Source organism: Rhinopithecus bieti, unplaced genomic scaffold (genome assembly GCF_001698545.2).
Source record: "Rhinopithecus bieti isolate Rb0 unplaced genomic scaffold, ASM169854v2 scaffold_38981, whole genome shotgun sequence".
Taxonomy (NCBI): domain Eukaryota; kingdom Metazoa; phylum Chordata; class Mammalia; order Primates; family Cercopithecidae; genus Rhinopithecus; species Rhinopithecus bieti.
Window position 1 is genome coordinate 35,555 of NW_016819573.1, and position 19,552 is coordinate 55,106.

Here is a 19,552-nt window from a genome sequence, read left to right on the forward strand (position 1 = left end):
AGTGCATATATATATATATATATATATATATTTAAGTATCTATAGCAATCATTACCTTCAAAATATACTAAGAAACAGACTTCATAAAGAAATTTATAAAGAGGTTGGATACTTAGATAAAACTATCTACAATCAGATAATCCCCTGTAGATTGCTGAAAAAGTAGAATTTCCACTCTAAAAATCCCATGGGCACTCTGCTAAGGTGTGGCTAAGACGTGGACCACCTATTGCCTCCTGTAACTGGTTGAGGGTCATCTAGTCTGTAATGGTGGCATGGCAACTTGCTTGGGAACCCATTTCCTGCTGCAGTCCCATCTACAGCAACAGATGACAACAGATGTAACACTCATGTCTTAGTACATTAAGGGACACCCACTCTCTAGTCCACACTAGATGTAGCACTTCATGAATATTCTTTGATGAAAATGTCAATAAATCTATTTTTAATTACAGCTGCTTTTTTTTTCTCTCTCTCCCCGTTTTTTTTTTTTTTTTTTTTTTAAACAACCTTGGAGCTGGGTGCAGTGGCTCATGCCTATAATACCAGCACTTTGGAAGGCTGAGGCAGGAGGACTGCTTGAGCCCAGGAGTTTGAGACCAGCCTGGGCAACATAATGAGACCTCTTCTTTACAAATAATTTAAAAATTGGCCAGGCATGGTGGCGCACACCTGTGGTCCCACCTACTTAGGAGGCTAAGGTGGGAAAATTGCTTGAACCCAGGTGGTAGAGACTGCAGCAAGCCATGGCCATGCCACTGTACTCCAACCTGGATGACAGAGACCCTGTTTCAAAAAAAAAAAAAGGCAGTGGCTCATGCCTGTAATCCTAGCACTTTGGGAGGCCGAGATGGGTGGATGGCTTGAGCCCAGGAGTTTCAACATGGCAAAGCTCGGTCTCTAAAAAAATACAAAACTAAGCCAGGCATGGTGGCAAGAGCTACTCAGGAGGCAGAGGCAGGAGGACTGCTTGAGCCCGGGAGGCTGCAATAAGCCATGATTGTGCCACTGCACTCCAGCCTGGGCAACAGAGCAAGCCCTTAGCACAAATGCTTTGGCTATCTCTGTTGTCCTGGAGGTTACAAAATGTTGTTCCCAGGGTTCTCCCTCCTCTAGTTCTAACATCCTCCTCCCTCCTCTGCTTACATGTTGTGATTAGTAGAAAAGGAAAACTTAAATTGCAGTAAAATTTACCCCACTTTCAGGTGGGTGCGGTGGCTCATGCCTGTAATCCCAGCACTTTGGGAGGCCAAGGCGGGCGGATCACTTGAGGTCAGGAGTTCAAGACCAGCCTGGCCAACATGGCGAAACCCCGTCTCTACCAAAAATACAAAAACTAGCTGGACATGGTGGCAGGTGTCTATAATCCCAGCTACTTGGGAGGCTGAGGCAGGAGAATCCTTGAATCCAGGAGGCAGAGGTTGCAGTGAGCCGAGATCATGCCACTGCACTCCAGCCTGGGCAACAGAGTGAGACTCCATCTCAAAAAACAAAACAAAACAAAAAAAGATTTACCTCACTTTCTACTGTAACAACCAAAACAAAGTACATAACTTATTTCTGTTCTCTCTACTAAACATTTATTCCCCCTTCTGCTATTTCCTCAATTCTTCAGAAGCTAAGTATGGCCTTCTACTTGTTTTCTCAAGCCTCACCTTTTGCTTTCACAGGGTTCAGTAGTATCTGAACCAATAGTAGGTAGAGGAAGGCAGGGAAAATGAAGCAAAACAGTCTACTCTCCTGTTTATTACAAGGTCTTTTGGGTGAGGAGACTGGAGCAACCAGGTACAAGAGGCAGTAGATGGTGGGAAGAACCCTAGACCCCCAGGTCCAGGTCAAAGTCAGAAGACGTAGCTTCTATCCTGGCTCCACCAACTTAACAGACACTAGCTCTGAACAAGTCACATAACCTCTCAGTGTCATCTGTAAAATGGAGTTAAAATATCTTCAACTACTTACAAGAGACTGGAAGATTAAAATAAGATATTATTTGTGAAAGTGCTCTGAAAATAGTTAAATGCTATTTTAAAAATCATTTCATATGCCCGTGGAATTTCTGCCCCGCAAAACAAAGTACTGGTGGTTGCTTCTTTTCATCACTGGAGCCAAAACAAGTATGGCAAAATTATCCACTTCTTGACAATTCTGAGCCATAGACAAAATTACAGGCATACTAAAATAAAATGGGAAAAGCACCAACAAACGACATGAGACAAGTTAACATAAGCCTTGCTCAAAGCTATATTGAGAATGCCTCCTTACAGTCATCTCAGGACAAATTTCACGGTAAAACGTTGCTTCTAGTCTTCCTTTAGCTTCCTGAAGCCTGGAGGATGCAGCAATGTCTTCAGCAAAAAGTATATTTATAAGGATAACGGACAGAAGGATAAGGTGAAATACTGCACATTTTTAGTCTTCTCCTTAAAGAGACAGGGCAAGCCACAAAGGTGATGCCAAAACATCTATAGGATTAACACAGTGGAAACGGCTCAGGTTTTAAGAGGAGGAAAGACTTTGCTTTCCGTCTGGCTTTGCCACTTCTTTACTAGGCAAACCAGCATTTCATTCGGATTTTTAATCTGTGAAGTAGGAATACTACTATCTATCTCAAAGGGATATTCTGAGAATTAGAGAGAATGTATGTAAAGCACTTGGCACATAAAAGATAATAAATAAATCATAGCAGGACAGGCAAAAACAACAACAAAAAAACCCTCAAACCATCTACTTCTATGCAAATCTGGAGGTTTTTCCTCTACACCAGTGGTTCTCAACCAAGGCAATTTTGCTTCCCAGGGACATCTGGCAATGTCTGGAGACATTTTTGGTTGTCACCACTGGGGAGTGCTATTAGCATCTAGTGGGTAGAGGCCAAAGATGCTGCTAAACATTCTACAATGCACAGAGCAGTGTTCCACAACAAACAATGATCCAATCCAAAACATCAACAGTGAGAAATCCTGCCATACAGCAGGCATTCTTTGATACTCAATAGGAGTAAGCTACTTCACCTTTTCTAGCCTTCGTTAACTCACTAGCAATGTGGGAATAAATTTATCTGTGTTCTCTTCCTCATCAAGCTATTGGGAGGTTCAAATGAAGTAATGGATGAGAGGCATTATTATCATTATACCGTTTACCACATACACAAAACCACCCACCTGCTGGGCAGACAGAAGCATTCACGTCCTGGGGAGGGGGAGAGGGAGGCTAATGGGACAGAAGTCTTTGTTTGGAAGTGCCATGATCTAAACAGGGCCTCTTGCCTATCTACCTGCTTGGCAAGAGCCGAGAGAGTCCTCACGAATAGTGATGGTACAGGAACACTTACATCTCAGGGAGACACAGGAGTAAGGTGGAATGTGGGAGGTGGGTAGGAACAGCATAGGCCTATCAAAGAGGAGCGGATAGATGTTAGGAAGTGAGACACTGCTTCGTGTCTTGGTCTACTCCGGCTGTCATAACAAAATCACATAGACTTCATGGCTTAAAAGAACAGAAATTTATTTTCTCACAGTTCTTAAGGCTGCAAAGTTCAAGATTAAGGTTCTAGGCCAGGCGCGGTGGCTCAAGCCTGTAATCCCAGCACTTTGGGAGGCCGAAACGGGAGGATCACGAGGTCAGGAGATCGAGACCATCCTGGCGAACATGGTGAAACTCCGTCTCTACTAAAAAATACAAAAAACTAGCCGGGCGAGGTGGCTAGCGCCTGTAGTCCCAGCTACTCGGGAGGCTGAGGCAGGAGAATGGCATAAACCCGGAGCTTGCAGTGAGCTGAGATCACGCCACTGCACTCCAGCCTGGGCAACAGAGCGAGACTCCATCTCAAAAAAAAAAAAAAAGGTTCTAGAAGGGTTCAGTTTCTCATGACGAATCTCTTCCTGGTTTGTGGACAGCTGCCTTCTTGCTGTGTCCCCATATGGCAGGGGAAGGGAGACAGAAAGAGAACCTCTTTCTCTATTTATTTACTTTTTGAGACAGGGTCTTACTCTGTTGCCCAGGCTGGAGTGCAGTGGCACAATCACAGCTCACTGCAGCCTCAACCTCCCAGGCTCAACTGATCATTACAGCTCAGCCTCCCAAGTAGCTGGGACTATAGGCATCTGCTACCACACCTGGATAATTTTTTTAATTTTTTGGTAGACAGGATTTCCCTTTGTTGCCCAGGCTGGTCTTGAACTTCTGGCTTCAGGTGATCCTCCCGCATCAGCCTCGCAATGTGCTGGAATTATAGGTGTGAGCCCGGTTATAGGTGTGTGCCTGGCTCAGATTTTATTTCCTTCCTCCTCTCCTAGGCACAACATTTTTGGCACAGCCCTCACATATACACATACACAAATGGTACTTAAAGGAGAGAGTTTTCTGGAAATAGGAGGGGAAGCAGCAGGAGAAACCAAATGGAGGTTAAAAAAGCGTGCAGTGGCCGGGCGCACAGGCTCACGCCTGTAATCCCAGCACTTTTGGAGGCTGAGGTGGGCGGATCAAGAGGTCAAGAGATCGAGACCATCTTGCCCAACATGGTGAAACCCTATCTCTAGTCAAAATACAAAAATTAGCTGGGTGTGGTGGTGCACACCTGTAGTCCCAGCTACTTGGGAAGCTGAGGCAGGAGAATCGCTTGAACCCGGGAGGCAGAGTTGCAGTGAGCCAAGATCACGCCACTGCACTCTAGCCTGGTGACAGAGCAAGACTCCGTCTCACAAAAACAGCGTGCACCTGGGAGGCTGAGACAGGAGAATCACTTGAACCCAGGAGGCGGAGGTTGCAGTGAGCTGAGATCTTGCCACTGCACTCCAGCCTGGGTGATAGTGCAAGACTCCGTCTCAAAAAAAAAAAAAAAAAAAAAAAAAAGGCCTGCAGCTTGCCAAGGGAGAGAGAAGTCTGGTGAAAGATAAAAGAAGGGGTGGGAGTGGGAATGGAGAGATCACAGGGATGAAAATGGGGTGGAAGGATTCAAAAGCAAATTAGTAAACACATAAGAAGTCAGCAGCTCCAGAGGCTGCAGGTGAAGGTCCTTGCCTTGGGCAGATAAAAATAATAAGCAACAGATTATCTCCTGATGTCACCCACACACCCCCTCCCCGTCCCCCCCGTTCATCCATCTTTATCCTCATACTCCGTCAACACTCCCTCAGGAAAGGATGGCATGACCTCACTCACACAAAGCTACAAGAGTATTTCAATAGAGACAATGAAAATAAACCAAAACAATAGAGTGGAAAGGAAGGAATTTCAAGCAGCTGGGCACGGTGGCTCATGCCTGTAATCCCAGCATTTTAGGAGGACAAGGCGGGTGGATCACAAGGTCAGTTTTGTAAAAATACAAAAATTAGCCAGGTGCACGCCTGTAATCCCAGCCACTCAGGAGGCTGAGGCAGGAGAATCACTTGAAACCGGGAGGTAGAGCTTGTAGTGAGCCGAGATTGCACCACTGCACTCCAGCCTGGGTGACAGAGTTAAGACTCCATCTCAAAAAAAAAAAAAGGAATTTCAGGCACATTTACTGAACACTAAAGAACAAGAGAGAAAACAAAAACAAAACACTCTTTTTTCTTTTTTTTTTTTTTGAGACGGGAGGTCTCGCGCTCTGTCGCCCAGGGCTGCGAGTGCGGGTGTGGCGGGCATCTCAGCTCACTGCCCAAGCTCCGGCACCTTCCGGGTTTACGCCATTCTTCCTGCGCTCAGCCTCCCAAATAGCTGGACTACAGGCGCGCGCCCACCTCGCCTGGCTAGTTATTTTTTGCTATTTTTTAGTAGAGACGGGGGTTGTCACTGTGTATAGCCAGGAGGGTCTCGATCTCCGGACCTGCGTGATCCACCCGTCTGGGCCTCCCAAAGTGCTGGGATTACAGGCTTGAGCCACCGCGCCCGGCCTCTTTTCTTTTTCTTGAGGCAGAGTCTTGCTTTGTCGCCCAGGCTGGAGTGCAGGCGCATGATCTCAGCTCACTGCAACCTCTGCCTTCTGGGTTCAAGTGATTCTCCTGCCTCAGCCTCCCGAGTAGCTGGGACTACAGGCCTGCACCACCACGCCCAGCTACTTTTTGTATTTTTAGTAGAGATGGAATTTCACCATGTTGGCGAGGCTGGTCTCAAACTCCTGACCTCTAGTGATCCGTCAGCCTTGGCCTCCCAAAGTGCTGGGATTACAGGCGTGAGCCGCTGCACCCGGCCAAAACCTTTCTTTTGGTAAATCATATCACACCAGTGTCTAGTGGTCATCAACTGTGCTGCTCATCTGCTCCTTGTGTAGTTCTCTGACACTAACATAAAAATGTGGTATATGACTGACATCCAGTCCTCCCTGATAAAAACTGTGATACTGACAGAAAGATCACATCATAGACTTGGCAAACTTTAGGGAGAACACTGCACCCAAATACATCACTAGTCATGGATGGCAAATTTTCCTTATTGAAACTGAAAGTCAAGACACTTGGATTCTGAGTCAAACTCCACCCTCATACTTTCTTTTTCTTTCTTTCTTTCTTTTTTTTGAGATGGAGTCTCACTGAGTCACCCAGACTGGAGTGCAGTGGTGCGATCTTGGCTTACTGCAACCTCCGCCTCCTAGGTTCTAGCAATTCTCCTGCCTCAGCCTCCCGAGTAGCTGGGATTACAGGTGCATGCCACCACATCTAGCTAATTTTTCTATTTATAGTAGAGACAAGGTTTCACCTTGTTGTCCAGGCTGGTCTCGAACTCCTGACCTCAAGTGATCCACCTGCCTCGACCTCCCAAAGTGCTGGGATTACAGGTGTGAGCCACTGCGCCCAGCCCCACCCTCATACTTTCTGCTTAACATTGCCACATTATTTTTTCCCTTAACATCTCTATCTGTAAAATACAAAAATCTCAAAGATAACTTGATTGAATGTGGCTCATGGAAACAAAAGTAGGAAGAAAGAAAAGGGGGGGAACATCAAAAAGATGCTTAAGAAATAGATTTTTTGGCTTGGCATGGTGGCTCACGCCTGTAATCCCAGCACTTTGGGAGGCCGTGGCAGGTGGATCATGAGGTCAGGAGATCAAGACCATCCTGGCCAACATGATGAAACCCTGTCTCTACTAAAAATACAAAAATTAGCTGGGTGTGGTGACGCGTGCCTGTAATCCCAGCTACTCGGGAGGCTGAGGCAAGAGAATTGCTTGAACCAGGGAGTGGAAGGTTGCAGTGAGCCAAGATTGCACCACTGCACTCCAGCCTGGGGACAGAGTGAGACACCATCTCAAAAAAAAAAAAAGAAATAGATTGTTTAAAGTATTCCTTTCATTGAAAGTCAAGCCACATACGTTTTAAGTTACTATTTAGATGATACGGAAAATGAAATACTATCAGAAGAAGAGGCTTGTCCATATTTTAGTGAAAACAGAGAAGTCTTTACCTTGTCATTTAGAAGTGGTTTGATCTCTGTGAGCTGAACATCCTGAAGTTCATCCATGAGGTCAGATGACAAGAGTAGAGGAGTCGCAAGAATAAATTGGTAACTCTGAAACAGAAAAGAAAGAAGTGAAGAAAAAGGCTTAAGTCAGAAGTTGGAAACATAATAGTCACAGTACACCCATTCATTCAAATATGAGACTTACTCTGTGCCATGCTCTGCTCAGGGTGCTAAAGACGCATAGTCACGGCAGACAGACACTAATGTGGTCTGTAGGATTCTTGCCTCCTGGTATTCACACCTTTGCATAATCCCCCCAGTGAGTGTGGGTAGGGCCTGTGGCTTGCTTTTAATCATTAGAATATGGCAAAAGTGATGGAATGTATATGAGTGACTTTACATGATTACATTATATGGTATTTTCACATCTGTCTTGCTGAGGGACACTCTCTCCTGCTAGGTCTGAAGAGGCAAGCTGATGTGCTGTGAGAGGGCCACGTAACAAAGAACTGAGAGCAGCCTCCAGCAGAAAGACAGCAAGAAACTGAAACCTTCAGTTCAACAATCTGCAAGGAACTGAATGCTGCCAACAACAGGAGCCTGGAAGCAGATCCTTCCCCAGCTGAGTGTCAGATAAGAGGCTGACCGACACCTTGATCGCCATGTTGCAGAATCCTGAACCACAGAAACTGTGAGACAATGAATATGTGTTGTTTTAGGCTACTACATTTGTGGTAATATTTTTATGCAGCAACAGATTAACACAATTAATACAATAGTCTTTGCTCTCATGGAGCACACATTTTAATTACTGAAGATGGATAAAGAAACAACATACTCAAAGCTATGCTTGGAACAGACTGAAAGACGGATTAAGCGGGGACAAAAATTGAAGGTTATTACTGCAGGATGAGGCCTTGAATTAGGAATGGCAGTGGGAATGAAGGAGGAGGGAACCAAGGCTAAGCTTACTAATCCTCATTTGGGGAATCACAGAAGTGGATGAAAGGTATGGTAGTCAGCTCCAAGATGGACTTCAACGAGCCCAGTGATCCCTGACTCCTGATATTAATTCACACATATGTATAATCCCCCCAGGGATGGCTCATGTAACTAACAGAATATGGAGGAAGCAACAATAGGTGACTTCTGAAGCTACATCATAAAACACATTACAGTTTCTGCTTCAAGACGCTATAAACTACTAGTTCTGGGGGAAGCTAGCCACCGTATCATCAGGACACTCAAACAGCCCTCTAGAGAGGCCCATGTGGAGAGGAACCAACTTGCCAGTGCCAACCTGCTAGCCATGTGCATGATTTACCTTGCAAATGAATCCTCCAGCCCCAGTCAAGAGTTTGGATGGCTACAGTCCCAGGGACATCTCACTGCAACCACATGAGAGACTCTAAGCCAGAACCACCCTACCAAGCCTGCTCCCAAGTTTCTGACCCACAGAAACCATGAGAGATAATAATTTTGTTTTAGAGTGATCTATAGCAATAGAGAACTAATACAGAGGGAGAGCAGAATGGGGAGTTCAGAGAGAAGAGGCAAGTTGGAGAGAGATAGGCAGGGTAATGAATTACAGATTCTTCTTCTATCCCACCATGCAAGAAGCCATGGAGATAGGCTGCAAATACTCAATATTGCAGGTAAGTGATTCCCACCTAGACTTCACAGCTTCAGGCATCATCCTTTTTGTCTTGGCCCTAAACCTATCAAGTCAGGAAAAATGTTAATTCAGAGTTGGGGATTTACACTTAATAACCATTTATTGAGTACCCATTGCACTATGGAAGATACAAAAAGGGTCCCTGCCTCTAAAGAGTAGAGATGACATTGATCTATAAATTGATAAATAAAAAGAAGGACCATAGGAATTCAAAGGAGAAGCAATTATGTCTGATTGGTGGGAATCAAGAAAGCCTTCCAAGGATATTAGTCTAATACATACGTGTGTGTGTGTGTGTGTGTGTGTACATATTTTTTTTGTGTGTGTTTTTTTTTGAGACCTAGTCTTGCTCTGTCCCCCAGGCTGGAGTGCAGTGGCGCAGGCACAATTGTGGTTCACTGGAACCTCCACCTCCTGGACTCAAGCGATTCTTGTGCCTCAGCCTCCTGAGAAGCTGGGATTATGGGCACCTGCTACCATACCCAGCTAATTTTTGTATTTTTAGTAGAGAGAGGGTTTTACCATATTAGCCAGGCTGGTCTTGGACTCCTGCCCTCAAGCGATCCACCCACCTCAGCCTCCCAAAGTGTTGGTATCACAGGCATGAGCCACTGTGCCCAGCCTAGTGTACTATATTAATCCACTGTTCTGTTTACCTTCCAGAGATAGAATGACATGATTTTGATTTAATTACCTATGGAGAGGGTATGTGTCCCAGGCTATCTTTTAGCTATTATTTGCCAACTCACTGAAATAAATCCTGCTCCCAGCTATGCCTATGTTAGAACAGACTAACAAAAAAGCCCTCTTATCATTTATTCAAGAGACCCAGGGGATGCCTATTGAGAACACTCCTCAGGCTATGAACCCGACATGCTAACTGTGAATATTCTAAAAGTATAAACCACCTAGAGACCACAAGCTTGATGATGTTTGACCTCTCTATAGGACAGTGGTTCTTTTGTCAGATCCCAAGCACCCATATACTTGAATGAGCTACTTAATGCCCAGAAGTTGAATTTTTTTTTGTTTGTTTTTGTACCAGTCACATTTCAAAAGGGGATGAGGTGGTTTGACTCTTACACAGTGAGTTTCAGCCAGCACCTACATTCTCTCTTTCACAGTCCCCACTTAACTCTCAAAATACTGGCCTAACTGGAATCTACTCCTTGTTTATTTATTAATAACACTACAAACTGTGGCTACTTTTTATTTGAACTTTACTATTTATCAGTTGTTTAAAATGGCAACTTAAAACCTTTTCCCGGCCGGGCATGGTGGCTCATGCCTGTAATCTCAACACTTTGGGAGGCTGAGGCTCGATCACCTGTGGTCAGGAGTTCGAGACCAGCCTGGTCAATGTGGTGAAACACCATCTCTACTAAAAGTACAAAAATTAGCTGGATGTGGTGGCACACACCTGTAATTCCAGCTACTCCAGCAGGCTGAGGCATGAGAATCACTTGAACCCAGGAGACAGAGGTTGCAGTGAGCCACGATCTGGCAACTGTACTCCAGCCTAGGCAACAGAACAAGCCTGTCTCAAAAATTTAAAAACAAAACAAAACAAAACCAGCTTGTTCCCTTTTATAAAAGCAGTATGTGCTCACTTTAGAAAATATGGAAATCGGCCAGGCACAGTGGCTCACGCCTGTAATCCAGCATTTTGGGAGGCCGAGGTAGGTGGATCATTTGAGGTCACGTGTTCAAGACAAGCCTGACCAACATGGATAAACCCCATCTCTAATAAAAATAAAAAAATTAGACAGGTGTAGTGGTGCATGCCTGTAATCCTAGCTACACGGGAGGCTGAGGCAGGAGAATCGCTTGATCCTGGGAGGCGGAGGTTGCAGTGAGCCAAGATCATGCAACTGCACTCCAGCCTGGGTGACAGAGTGAGACCCTGTCTCAAAAAACAAAAAAGAAGAAAACACGGAAATCAGCTGGGAACGGTGGCCTACACTTGTAATCCCAGCACACTGGGAGGCTGAGGCGGGCAGATCACCTGAGGTCCGGAGTTCGAGACCAGCCTGGACAACGTGGTGAAACCCTGTCTCTACTAACAGTACAAAAATTAGCTGGGCGTGGTGGCAGGTGCTGTTAATTCCAGCTACTCGGGAGGCTGAGGCAGGAGAATCGCTTGAGCCCGGGAGGTAGAGGTTGCAGTGAGCCAAGATCATGCCACTGCATTCCAGCCTGGGTGACAGAACAAGACTCTGTCTCAAAAAAAAAAAAAAGAAAATACAGAAATCACAGAATAATGAACAGATAATTTACTCATAGTCCTTCCATCTAAAGAAAGCCATTTTAGCCTATTTCCGCTTGTTCTTTTTTCCCAGTTAAATGGTGATTTCCTGAAATTGTTTTTTCAACTCACCTACTTTATTCCCTACTTTAATTCACTCACTAGAAAGCAATGCACTTCGGGCCGGGCGCGGTGGCTCAAGCCTGTAATCCAGCCTTTTGGAGGCGGACGGGCGGATTCACGAGGTCAGAGTTTCGAGACCATCTTGGCTACACAGTGAAACCCCGTCTCTACTAAAAATAACAAAAAACTAGCCGGGCGAGGTGCGGGCCGCTGTAGTCCCCAGCTACTCGGGAGCTGAGGCAGGAGAATGGAGTAAACCCGGGAGGCGAGTGCATGAGCTGAGATCCGCCACTGCCTCCAGCCGGGCGACAGAGGAGACCTCGTCCAAAAAAAAAAAAAAAAAAAAAAGAAGCAATGCACTGTCAGAGGGATTATTCAAATATGACTCCACATGGGTGGGCTTGTCAAAGGGTCAGAGAAAGGCCTAAGGTGTCCTCAAGTCCAAAGTGACAGGCGTTCACCTAGTGTTCCTTTTTTTTTTTTTTTTTTGAGATGGGCTCTCTTTCACCTAGGCTGGAATGCAGTGGCACAATCATGGCTCTCAACCTCCCAGGCTCAAGCAATCCTCCCACCCCAGCCTCTCAACGTAGCTGGGACAACAGGCATGTCCCACCATGCCTTGCTAATTAAAAAAATTTTTTTTAGAGACAGGGGTTTCACTATGTTGTCCAGACTGGTCTTGAACTCCTAGACTCAAGCAATCCCCCTGCCTTGGCTTCCCAAAGTGCTGGGATTACAGGTGTGAGCCACCATACCCAGCCCTATGTAATTTTTTTAAAGATGAAGAAAAATGCAATTTTTACACCAACAAACAAACGAAGACACAAATTAAATGAGAAGGCTGTCCCTATCAGCTAGGCCCAATGCAGGCTCGGGCAATAATGCTGTGCAGGACAATAAGCTGCTCCAGGGTGACTCAGGATTTGGCATCATGGCAGTAGACATTCACCTTCTATGTATTAGGGGATCTAATGCATTCTTCTGGAGACTCCATTTTTGCTCCGCTTTCAATGTCTCAAGCCCTTGCAAGTGAGCAGTTGTATAACATATACAAGAAAACTAAGATTCTGGTGGAAAACTCCATCTCCAGACCCCTCAGCTACACATACAGGTTCCCTCCTGGGGATCTAAGGCCTGCAGTTCCGGCACCTGCACAAATGGTAGGGTTGCCAGATCCCATACTGGTACTAAAAGCTATTAATATTTTCAAAAGGCTAGTAGGGATTTTATAAATTGCAGTAAATAATTTTTGCCTCTTTCCTAGTCATATGAGTAGGAGGGAGGATTGATAAGGAAAAACTAGCCATCTTCAAATTAAGGAAATGAGTCTGATACCAAATGGCTAGAAAGGGAAAGGAGAAAAGGTGGGCACCTACTCTGTCAGGAATTATAATCTCGGCACCTTATGTTTAATCCTCTCTGGTACATTTCTTTCTTTCTTTCTTTCTTTCTTTTCTTTCTTTCTTTCTTTTCTTTCTTTCTTTCTTTTTTCCTCCCTCCCTCCCTCCCTTCTTTCTCTTTCTTTCTTTCTCCTTCCTTCCTTCCTTCTTTCTTTCTTTTTTTTTTTTTGAGACAAGAGTCTTGCTCTGTTGCCCAGGCTGGAGCGCAGTGGTGCAATCTCAGCTCACTGCAACTTCCGCCTCCCAGGTTCAAGTGATTCTCCTGCCTCAGCCTCCCGAGTAGCTGGGACTATTAGGCACATGCCTCCATGCCCAGCTAATTTTTGTATTTTTCAGGCTTCCCTGTCAGCCAGGCTGGTCTCAAACTCCTGCCCTCAAGTAATCTGCCAGCTTCAGCCTCTCAAAGTGCTGGGATTACAAGTGTGAGCCACCCCGCCTGGCCTAGATATCTTTATTTATTTATTTTTTTCTTTGAGACAGAGTTTTACTCATCACATAGGCTAGAGTGCAGTGGCATGATCTCAGCTCACTGCAACCTCCACCTCTTGGGTTCAAGCGATTCTCCTGTCTCAGCCTCCCAAGTAGCTGGGATTACAGGCGCCCGCCACCAGGACCGGCTAATTTTTACATTTTTAGTAGAGATGGGGTTTCACCATGTTGGCCACGCTGGTCTCGAACTCTTGACCTCAGGTGATCCACCTGCTTTGGCCTCGCAAAGTGGTGGGATTACAGGTGTAAGCCACCGCACCCAGCCTTTATTTTTTTTATAGATGAGAAATTTAGGCTCAGATAAGTTAAGTAACTTTTCTAAAATCCCCACATCTAATAAAGAGCCAGGAGTGGTGGCATGCAACTATAGTCCCAGCTACTTGAGAGGCTAATGCAGGAGGACTGCTTGAGCCCAAGAGTTTGACTCCAGCCTGGGCAACACAGCAAGATACTGCCTCTAAATAAGTGAATAATAGGGAAAGGATTTTAAAACCTTTGCTTTTCTCGTTACAGGTTGAGCATCCCAAATTCAAAAATCTGAAATCCAAAATGCTCCAATGGGCTCCTAGAAGACGTGACAAAGGACAGATGGATGGATAGACAGACGGATGGGTGGATGGATACATGGACACATACATACATAAACAAGCTCCAGTGGGTATCTCCCTTGAACATCAAGTCCGTGCTCAAAAAGATTGAGGTTTTGGAGCATTTCAGATTTCACATTTTCAGCTTTGGGATGCTTAAACAGCAAGTATAATACAAATATTGCAAAATCAGAAAAACTCCAAAATCTGAAACACTTCTGGTTCGAGGCATTTATTTTGTTTTTTGGGGGAGGGGGGGTTGGATACACAGTCTCACTCTGTCACCCAGGCTGGAGTGCAGTGGCTCGATCTTGGCTCACTGCAACCTCCGCCTCCTGGGCTCAAGCCAATTCTCCTGCCTCCATCTCCCGAGTAGCTGGAACTACAGGCATGTGCCACCATGCCCGGCTAATTTTTGTATTTTTAGTAGAGATAAGGTTTCACCATGTTGACCAGGCTGGTCTGAAACTCCTGACCTCAGGTGATCCACCGACCTCAGCCTCCCAAAGTGCTGGGATTACAGGCGTGAGCTACCACACCTAGGCTGTTCAAGGCGTTTTGGATAAGGGATACTCAACTCACATACCATAATGTCTGTGCCAGGCCCCATCTACTGAATGTAGGACCCTGAGCAAGTTTTTTTTCTCTTTACCCACCCTGTGGCACCTCCTTGAGGTAAGAGAAGCCTAAAGCAATCCTATACATACCAACAGTGACTCAGACACCTTAGAAATGAAGCTCTGAATCATCACACCAGGACAAGAGCCCTCACTATCTTAGTAGTTATAACACTAAGGGCACAGAGGATGTGGAATGAGTAGAGAAAAGAGAAATGAAGTTCCAGCTATTACTTGGCAACCAGTTTCAGAGGCGAGGGCTATTTCTCGCTTGTTAGAACAGCGCGCCTCAAAATCTATCACCTGAGAATCTTGTTCAGGCTCTCAGATATAATCAGTTTTAAGTGATAAAAATCTAACATGTGCCCTCATCACTGAGGAGAGGTGGAGATAATCTGAGGTGAGGAGATGAACTGAAAGGCTTATTATTAGCAACAATCTTTTTTTTTTTTTTTTTTGAGACAGAGTTTGGCTCTGTCACCCAGACTAGAGTGCATTGGCACGATTTTGGCTCACCTGCAACCTCTGTCTTCCAGGCTCAAGTCATTCTCCCACTTCACCCTTCCAAGCAGCTGGGACCACAGGCACACGCGACCACGCCTGGCTAATTTTTGTACGTTTTGTAGTGTCAGGGTTTCACTTTGTTGCTCAGGCTGGTCTCGAACTCCTGAGCTGAGGCGATCCACCCACCTCAGCCTCCCAAAGTGCTAGGATTACAGGTGTGAGCCACCATGCCCAGCCAATTAGCAACAATCTTCAATAGACAGTGAGGATGGGGTAAAGAAAGACTCCATTAATTTGATTTTGTCCTGCCTTCTTCCAAAATTTCAGTAAACTAGATGGAACTTTTATTTTTTATTTTTATTTTTTTTAATTTTTTAATTTTTTATTTTTTTTGAGACGGAGTCTCGCTCTGTCGCCCGGGCTGGAGTGCAGTGGCCGGATCTCAGCTCACTGCAAGCTCTGCCTCCCGGGTTTACGCCATTCTCCTGCCTCAGCCTCCGGAGTAGCTGGGGCTACAGGGCCCCGCCCCCCCGCCCGGTTAGGTTTTTGTATTTTTTTTTTTTAGTAGAGACGGGGTTTCACCGTGTTAGCCAGGATGGTCTCGATCTCCTGAGCTCGTGATCCGCCCGTCTCGGCCTCCCAAAGTGCTGGGATTACAGGCTTGAGCCACCGCGCCCGGCCTATTTTTTATTTTTAAATTTGGGGGCCGGGTATGGTGGCTCACATCTGTAATCCCAGCGCTTTCAGAGGCCAAGGCGGGCGGATCATCTGAGGTCAGGAGTTTGAGACCAGCCTGGCCAACGTGGTGAAACTGGTGTCTACCAAAAATACAAAAATTAGCCAGGCATGATGGCGCGTGCCTGTAATCCCAGCTACTCAGGAGGCTAAGGCAGGAGAATCGCTTGAACCTGGGAGGCAGAGGTTGCAGGGAGCTGAGATTGTGCCACTGCACTCCTGCCCGGGCAATAGAGCGAGACTCTGTCTCAAAAAAAAAAAAAATTGTTTTTTATTTTTTGTTTTTCTTTTTTTTTGAGACGGAGTCTCACTCTGGTCCCCCAGGCTGGAGTGCAATGGCATGATCTTGGCTCACCGCACCTCTGCCTCCTGGCTTCAAGCGATTCTCCTGCCTTAGCCTCCTGAGTAGCTGGGATTACAGGTGCCTGCCACCACGCCCGGCTAATTTTTGTATTTGTAGTAGCGACGGGGTTTCACCATGTTGACCAGGCTGGTCTCGAACTCTAACCTCAGGTGACACGCCCGCCTTGGCCTCCCAAAGTGCTGGGATTACAGGCTTGAGCCACCGCGCCCGGCCAAAAAATTGTTTTTTTTTGGAGACAGGGTCTTGCTCTGTCACTCAGGCTGGAGTACAGTGGCACCATCTTACCTCACTGTAACCTTGAACTCCTAGAATCAAGCAATCCTCCCGCCTCAGCCTCCCAAGGAGCTACGACTACAGACATACACCACTATGCCTGGCTAATTTTTGTTTTTTCGTAGAAACAGTCTTACTATGTTGCCCAGGCTGAGATGCAATTGTTTAAAGACTCAACAGGTCCAATCAACTAAAATGTGAATATACTGGAGTACAAAATAGTTTGCAGAAACCTTGCTGAAAGGTAACAAGGGGCTGTTAGGCTCCTGAAATTACCAAATGTCAAAAAAAAAAAAAAAAAGAGAGAGAGAGAGAGAGTGGGAGCTCTGGGATATAAAGTTCGTAAAAATAGCACAAGGTTGGCCAGGGCACACAGGCTCATGCCTACAATCCTAACACTGTGGGAGGCCAAGATGGGAGGATTATTTAAGGCCAGGAGTTCGAGACCAACCTGGCCAATATGGTAAAACTCCGTCACTATTAACCATATAAAAATTAGCCGGGCGTGGTGGTAATTCCAGCTACATGGGAGGCTGAGGCATGAGAATCGCTTAAAACTGAGAGAAGGAGGTTGTAGTGAGCCAAGATCGCACCACTGCACTCCAGTCTGGGCAACAGAGGGAGATGCTGTCTCGACAAAAAAAAAAAAAAAAAAAAAAATAGAAAATAGAACAAGGTCAGAGAAGAGTTAGATTTTGCCAAAGTTTTCAGTTAGGGAAATAAAAGAATTATGGCACAATGAATGAAAATGAGTGAGCTTAAAGTAACAGAGAAACTGATTTGTTAAAAAGAAAATCAATTTCAGTCAGGAATCCAAGAGAGACCCGAGGACAGCTGGGAGTGAGAATGAGGTAAGCCTCCAAATGATCACCAAACCAGAGATAAGGAGGTCTGTAGGCCTGGGCTCTTCTGAAGGACAACTCAGTGATGGAAAAGAAAGAACCAGTAAGAGACAAAGAAAAAATATTCAGAGATGCTAAAAGGCAGAAATACAATGTCAAATAATTCAAGGGAGAAGAGAGATTTACACAAAAGTGGAGGAAAACTGTCAAATGCTGAAGAAAAAGGAGGAGGATGAAGACTATGAAAGGGCCATTAACTTTGGACAGTAAAAGTCAGTGGTGTCAAAATCTAGGAAAAATGAAGTTCCGTTCTCCATGCTGAAAAGTCCATGACTATGTAGACCACTTTTTAGAAATACAGAAATTAGGCCAGGTGCAGTGGCTCATATCTGTAAACCCAGCACTTTGGGAGGCCGAGGCGGGTGGATCACGAGGTCAGGAGATCGAGACCATCCTGGCTTACATGGTAAAACCCTGTCTCTACTAAAAATACAAAAAAAATTAGCTGGGTGTGGTGGTGGGTACCTGTAGTCCCAGCTACTCGGGAGGCTGAGTGAGGCAGGAGAATGACGTGAACCCAGGAGGCGAAGCTTGCAGTGAGCTGAGATCGCACCGCTGCGCTCCGGCCTGGGCGACAGAGCGAGACTCCGTCTCAAAGAAAAGAAAAGAAAAGGCTGGACACGGTGGCTCAAGCCTGTAATCCCAGCACTTTGGGAGGCCGAGACGGGTGAATCACGAGGTCAGGAGATCGAGACCATCCTGGCGAACACGGTGAAACCCCGTCTCTACTAAAAAAATACAAAAAACTAGGCGGGCGAGGTGGCGGCGCCTGTAGTCCCAGCTACTCGGGAGGCTGAGGCAGGAGAATGGCGTGAACCTGGGAGGCGGAGCTTGCAGTGAGCTGAGATCCGGCCACTGCACTCCAGCCTGGGCGACAGAGCAAGACTCCATCTCAAAAAAAAAAAAAAAGAAAAGAAAAGAAAAGAAAAACATAGAAATTAGTTGGCACAGTGGATTAAATCTGTAATCCCAGCACTTTGGGAGGACGAAGTAGGAGGGTCATTTGAGTCCAGGAGTTCAAGACCAGCCTGAGCAACACAGTGAGACCACATCTCTACCAAAAATTAAACAATTAGCAGGGCTTGATGGTACGTGCCTGTAGCATCAGCCACTCAGGAGGCTGAGGTGGGAGGATCGCCTGAACCCAGGAGGTTGAGGCTGCAGCGAGCCACAACTGCACTGCTGCAGTCCAGCCTGGACAACAGAGTGAGACCCTGTCTCAAAATAAATAAATAAATAATAGAAATATAGAAACTAACATTTCTGAATTGAAATGCAAGCAAAAATGTCACCAGGAATCCAGGAGAGACACACACTGGGAGGGGCTTTAAAAGATCAACAAGATCAGTGACTTTCAAGTTGTACAGCAAAACTCTGAAATAGAAAACAGAAAACATGTAGAGGCTGTGATTGAAGTGGTGGTGAGACCACTAGGGCTCTGCAGAACACAGTTTAAAGCCTGATAATACAGAGTGCAATCCTTTGTTCACTCAGAAAAAAGACACGCAGAGACACATGGATTCTTCCAGTAACGGAAAGAGCCTGTAAGCACATCAGATGTGGATTCTAAACCTAGATGGGCACCTACATAGCTCAATGGCGCTAAGCAAAGCATTTTCCCTTTCTGGGCCTCAGTTACCCCATCTGTCAAGGGAAGAGATTGGGCAGGATGACCTTTTTGAGTCCCTGACAGGGTTGGCATTCTGTGATCCTGAAGCTCCCTGTAAAAGTAGTACTTCACATTCTTCCCCAGCATGAGCCTTACTACATCCTAAGCATTTCCCCAGGTATTAGCCTAGTGAGGGTCAACCACTTGCTGGGGATCACTCAGCAAATAAGCAGGAGGGTACACTTGGCCTGACCCTGGGGACATGAGGGTCTCAGCTTGTATCTCATTCTGCACTGTGTACATTTAGTCAGAGGAAGCTCACTGAGATTTCAAGCACTTAAAAACATTGCTTTTGCCAGGTGAGGTGGCTCATGCCTCTAATCTAGCACTTTGGGAGGCCAAGGAGGGTGGATTGCTTGAGCCCAAGAGTTTGAGACCAGCCCGGGAAACATGGCAAGACCCTGTCTCTATAAAAAATACAAAAATTAGCCGGGTGTGATGACGTGTGCCTCTAGTCCCAGCTAGTCAGGAGGCTGAGGTGGGAAGACTGCTTGAGCCCAAAAGGTGAAGGCTGCCGTGAGCTGAGATTGAACCGCTGCACTCCAGCCTGGGTGACAGAACACGACTCTATCTCAAAAAAAAGAAAAAAA

At 45.8% G+C, this 19,552-nt stretch overlaps 1 protein-coding gene across 1 annotated transcript in view; it reads right to left on the bottom strand.

Annotated features, from left to right (window-relative positions):
* The window catches only part of NDRG3 (NDRG family member 3), a gene marked incomplete at its 3' end in the record, with an annotated part of 55,525 nt that overhangs the window by 34,537 nt on the left and 1,436 nt on the right, over positions 1–19,552 (bottom strand). Inside the window, exon 2 of the mRNA XM_017859064.1 lies at positions 7,383–7,487. Within this exon, the coding sequence (XP_017714553.1) occupies positions 7,383–7,439 (57 nt within the window). The remainder of the gene's footprint in view (positions 1–7,382; positions 7,488–19,552) is intronic.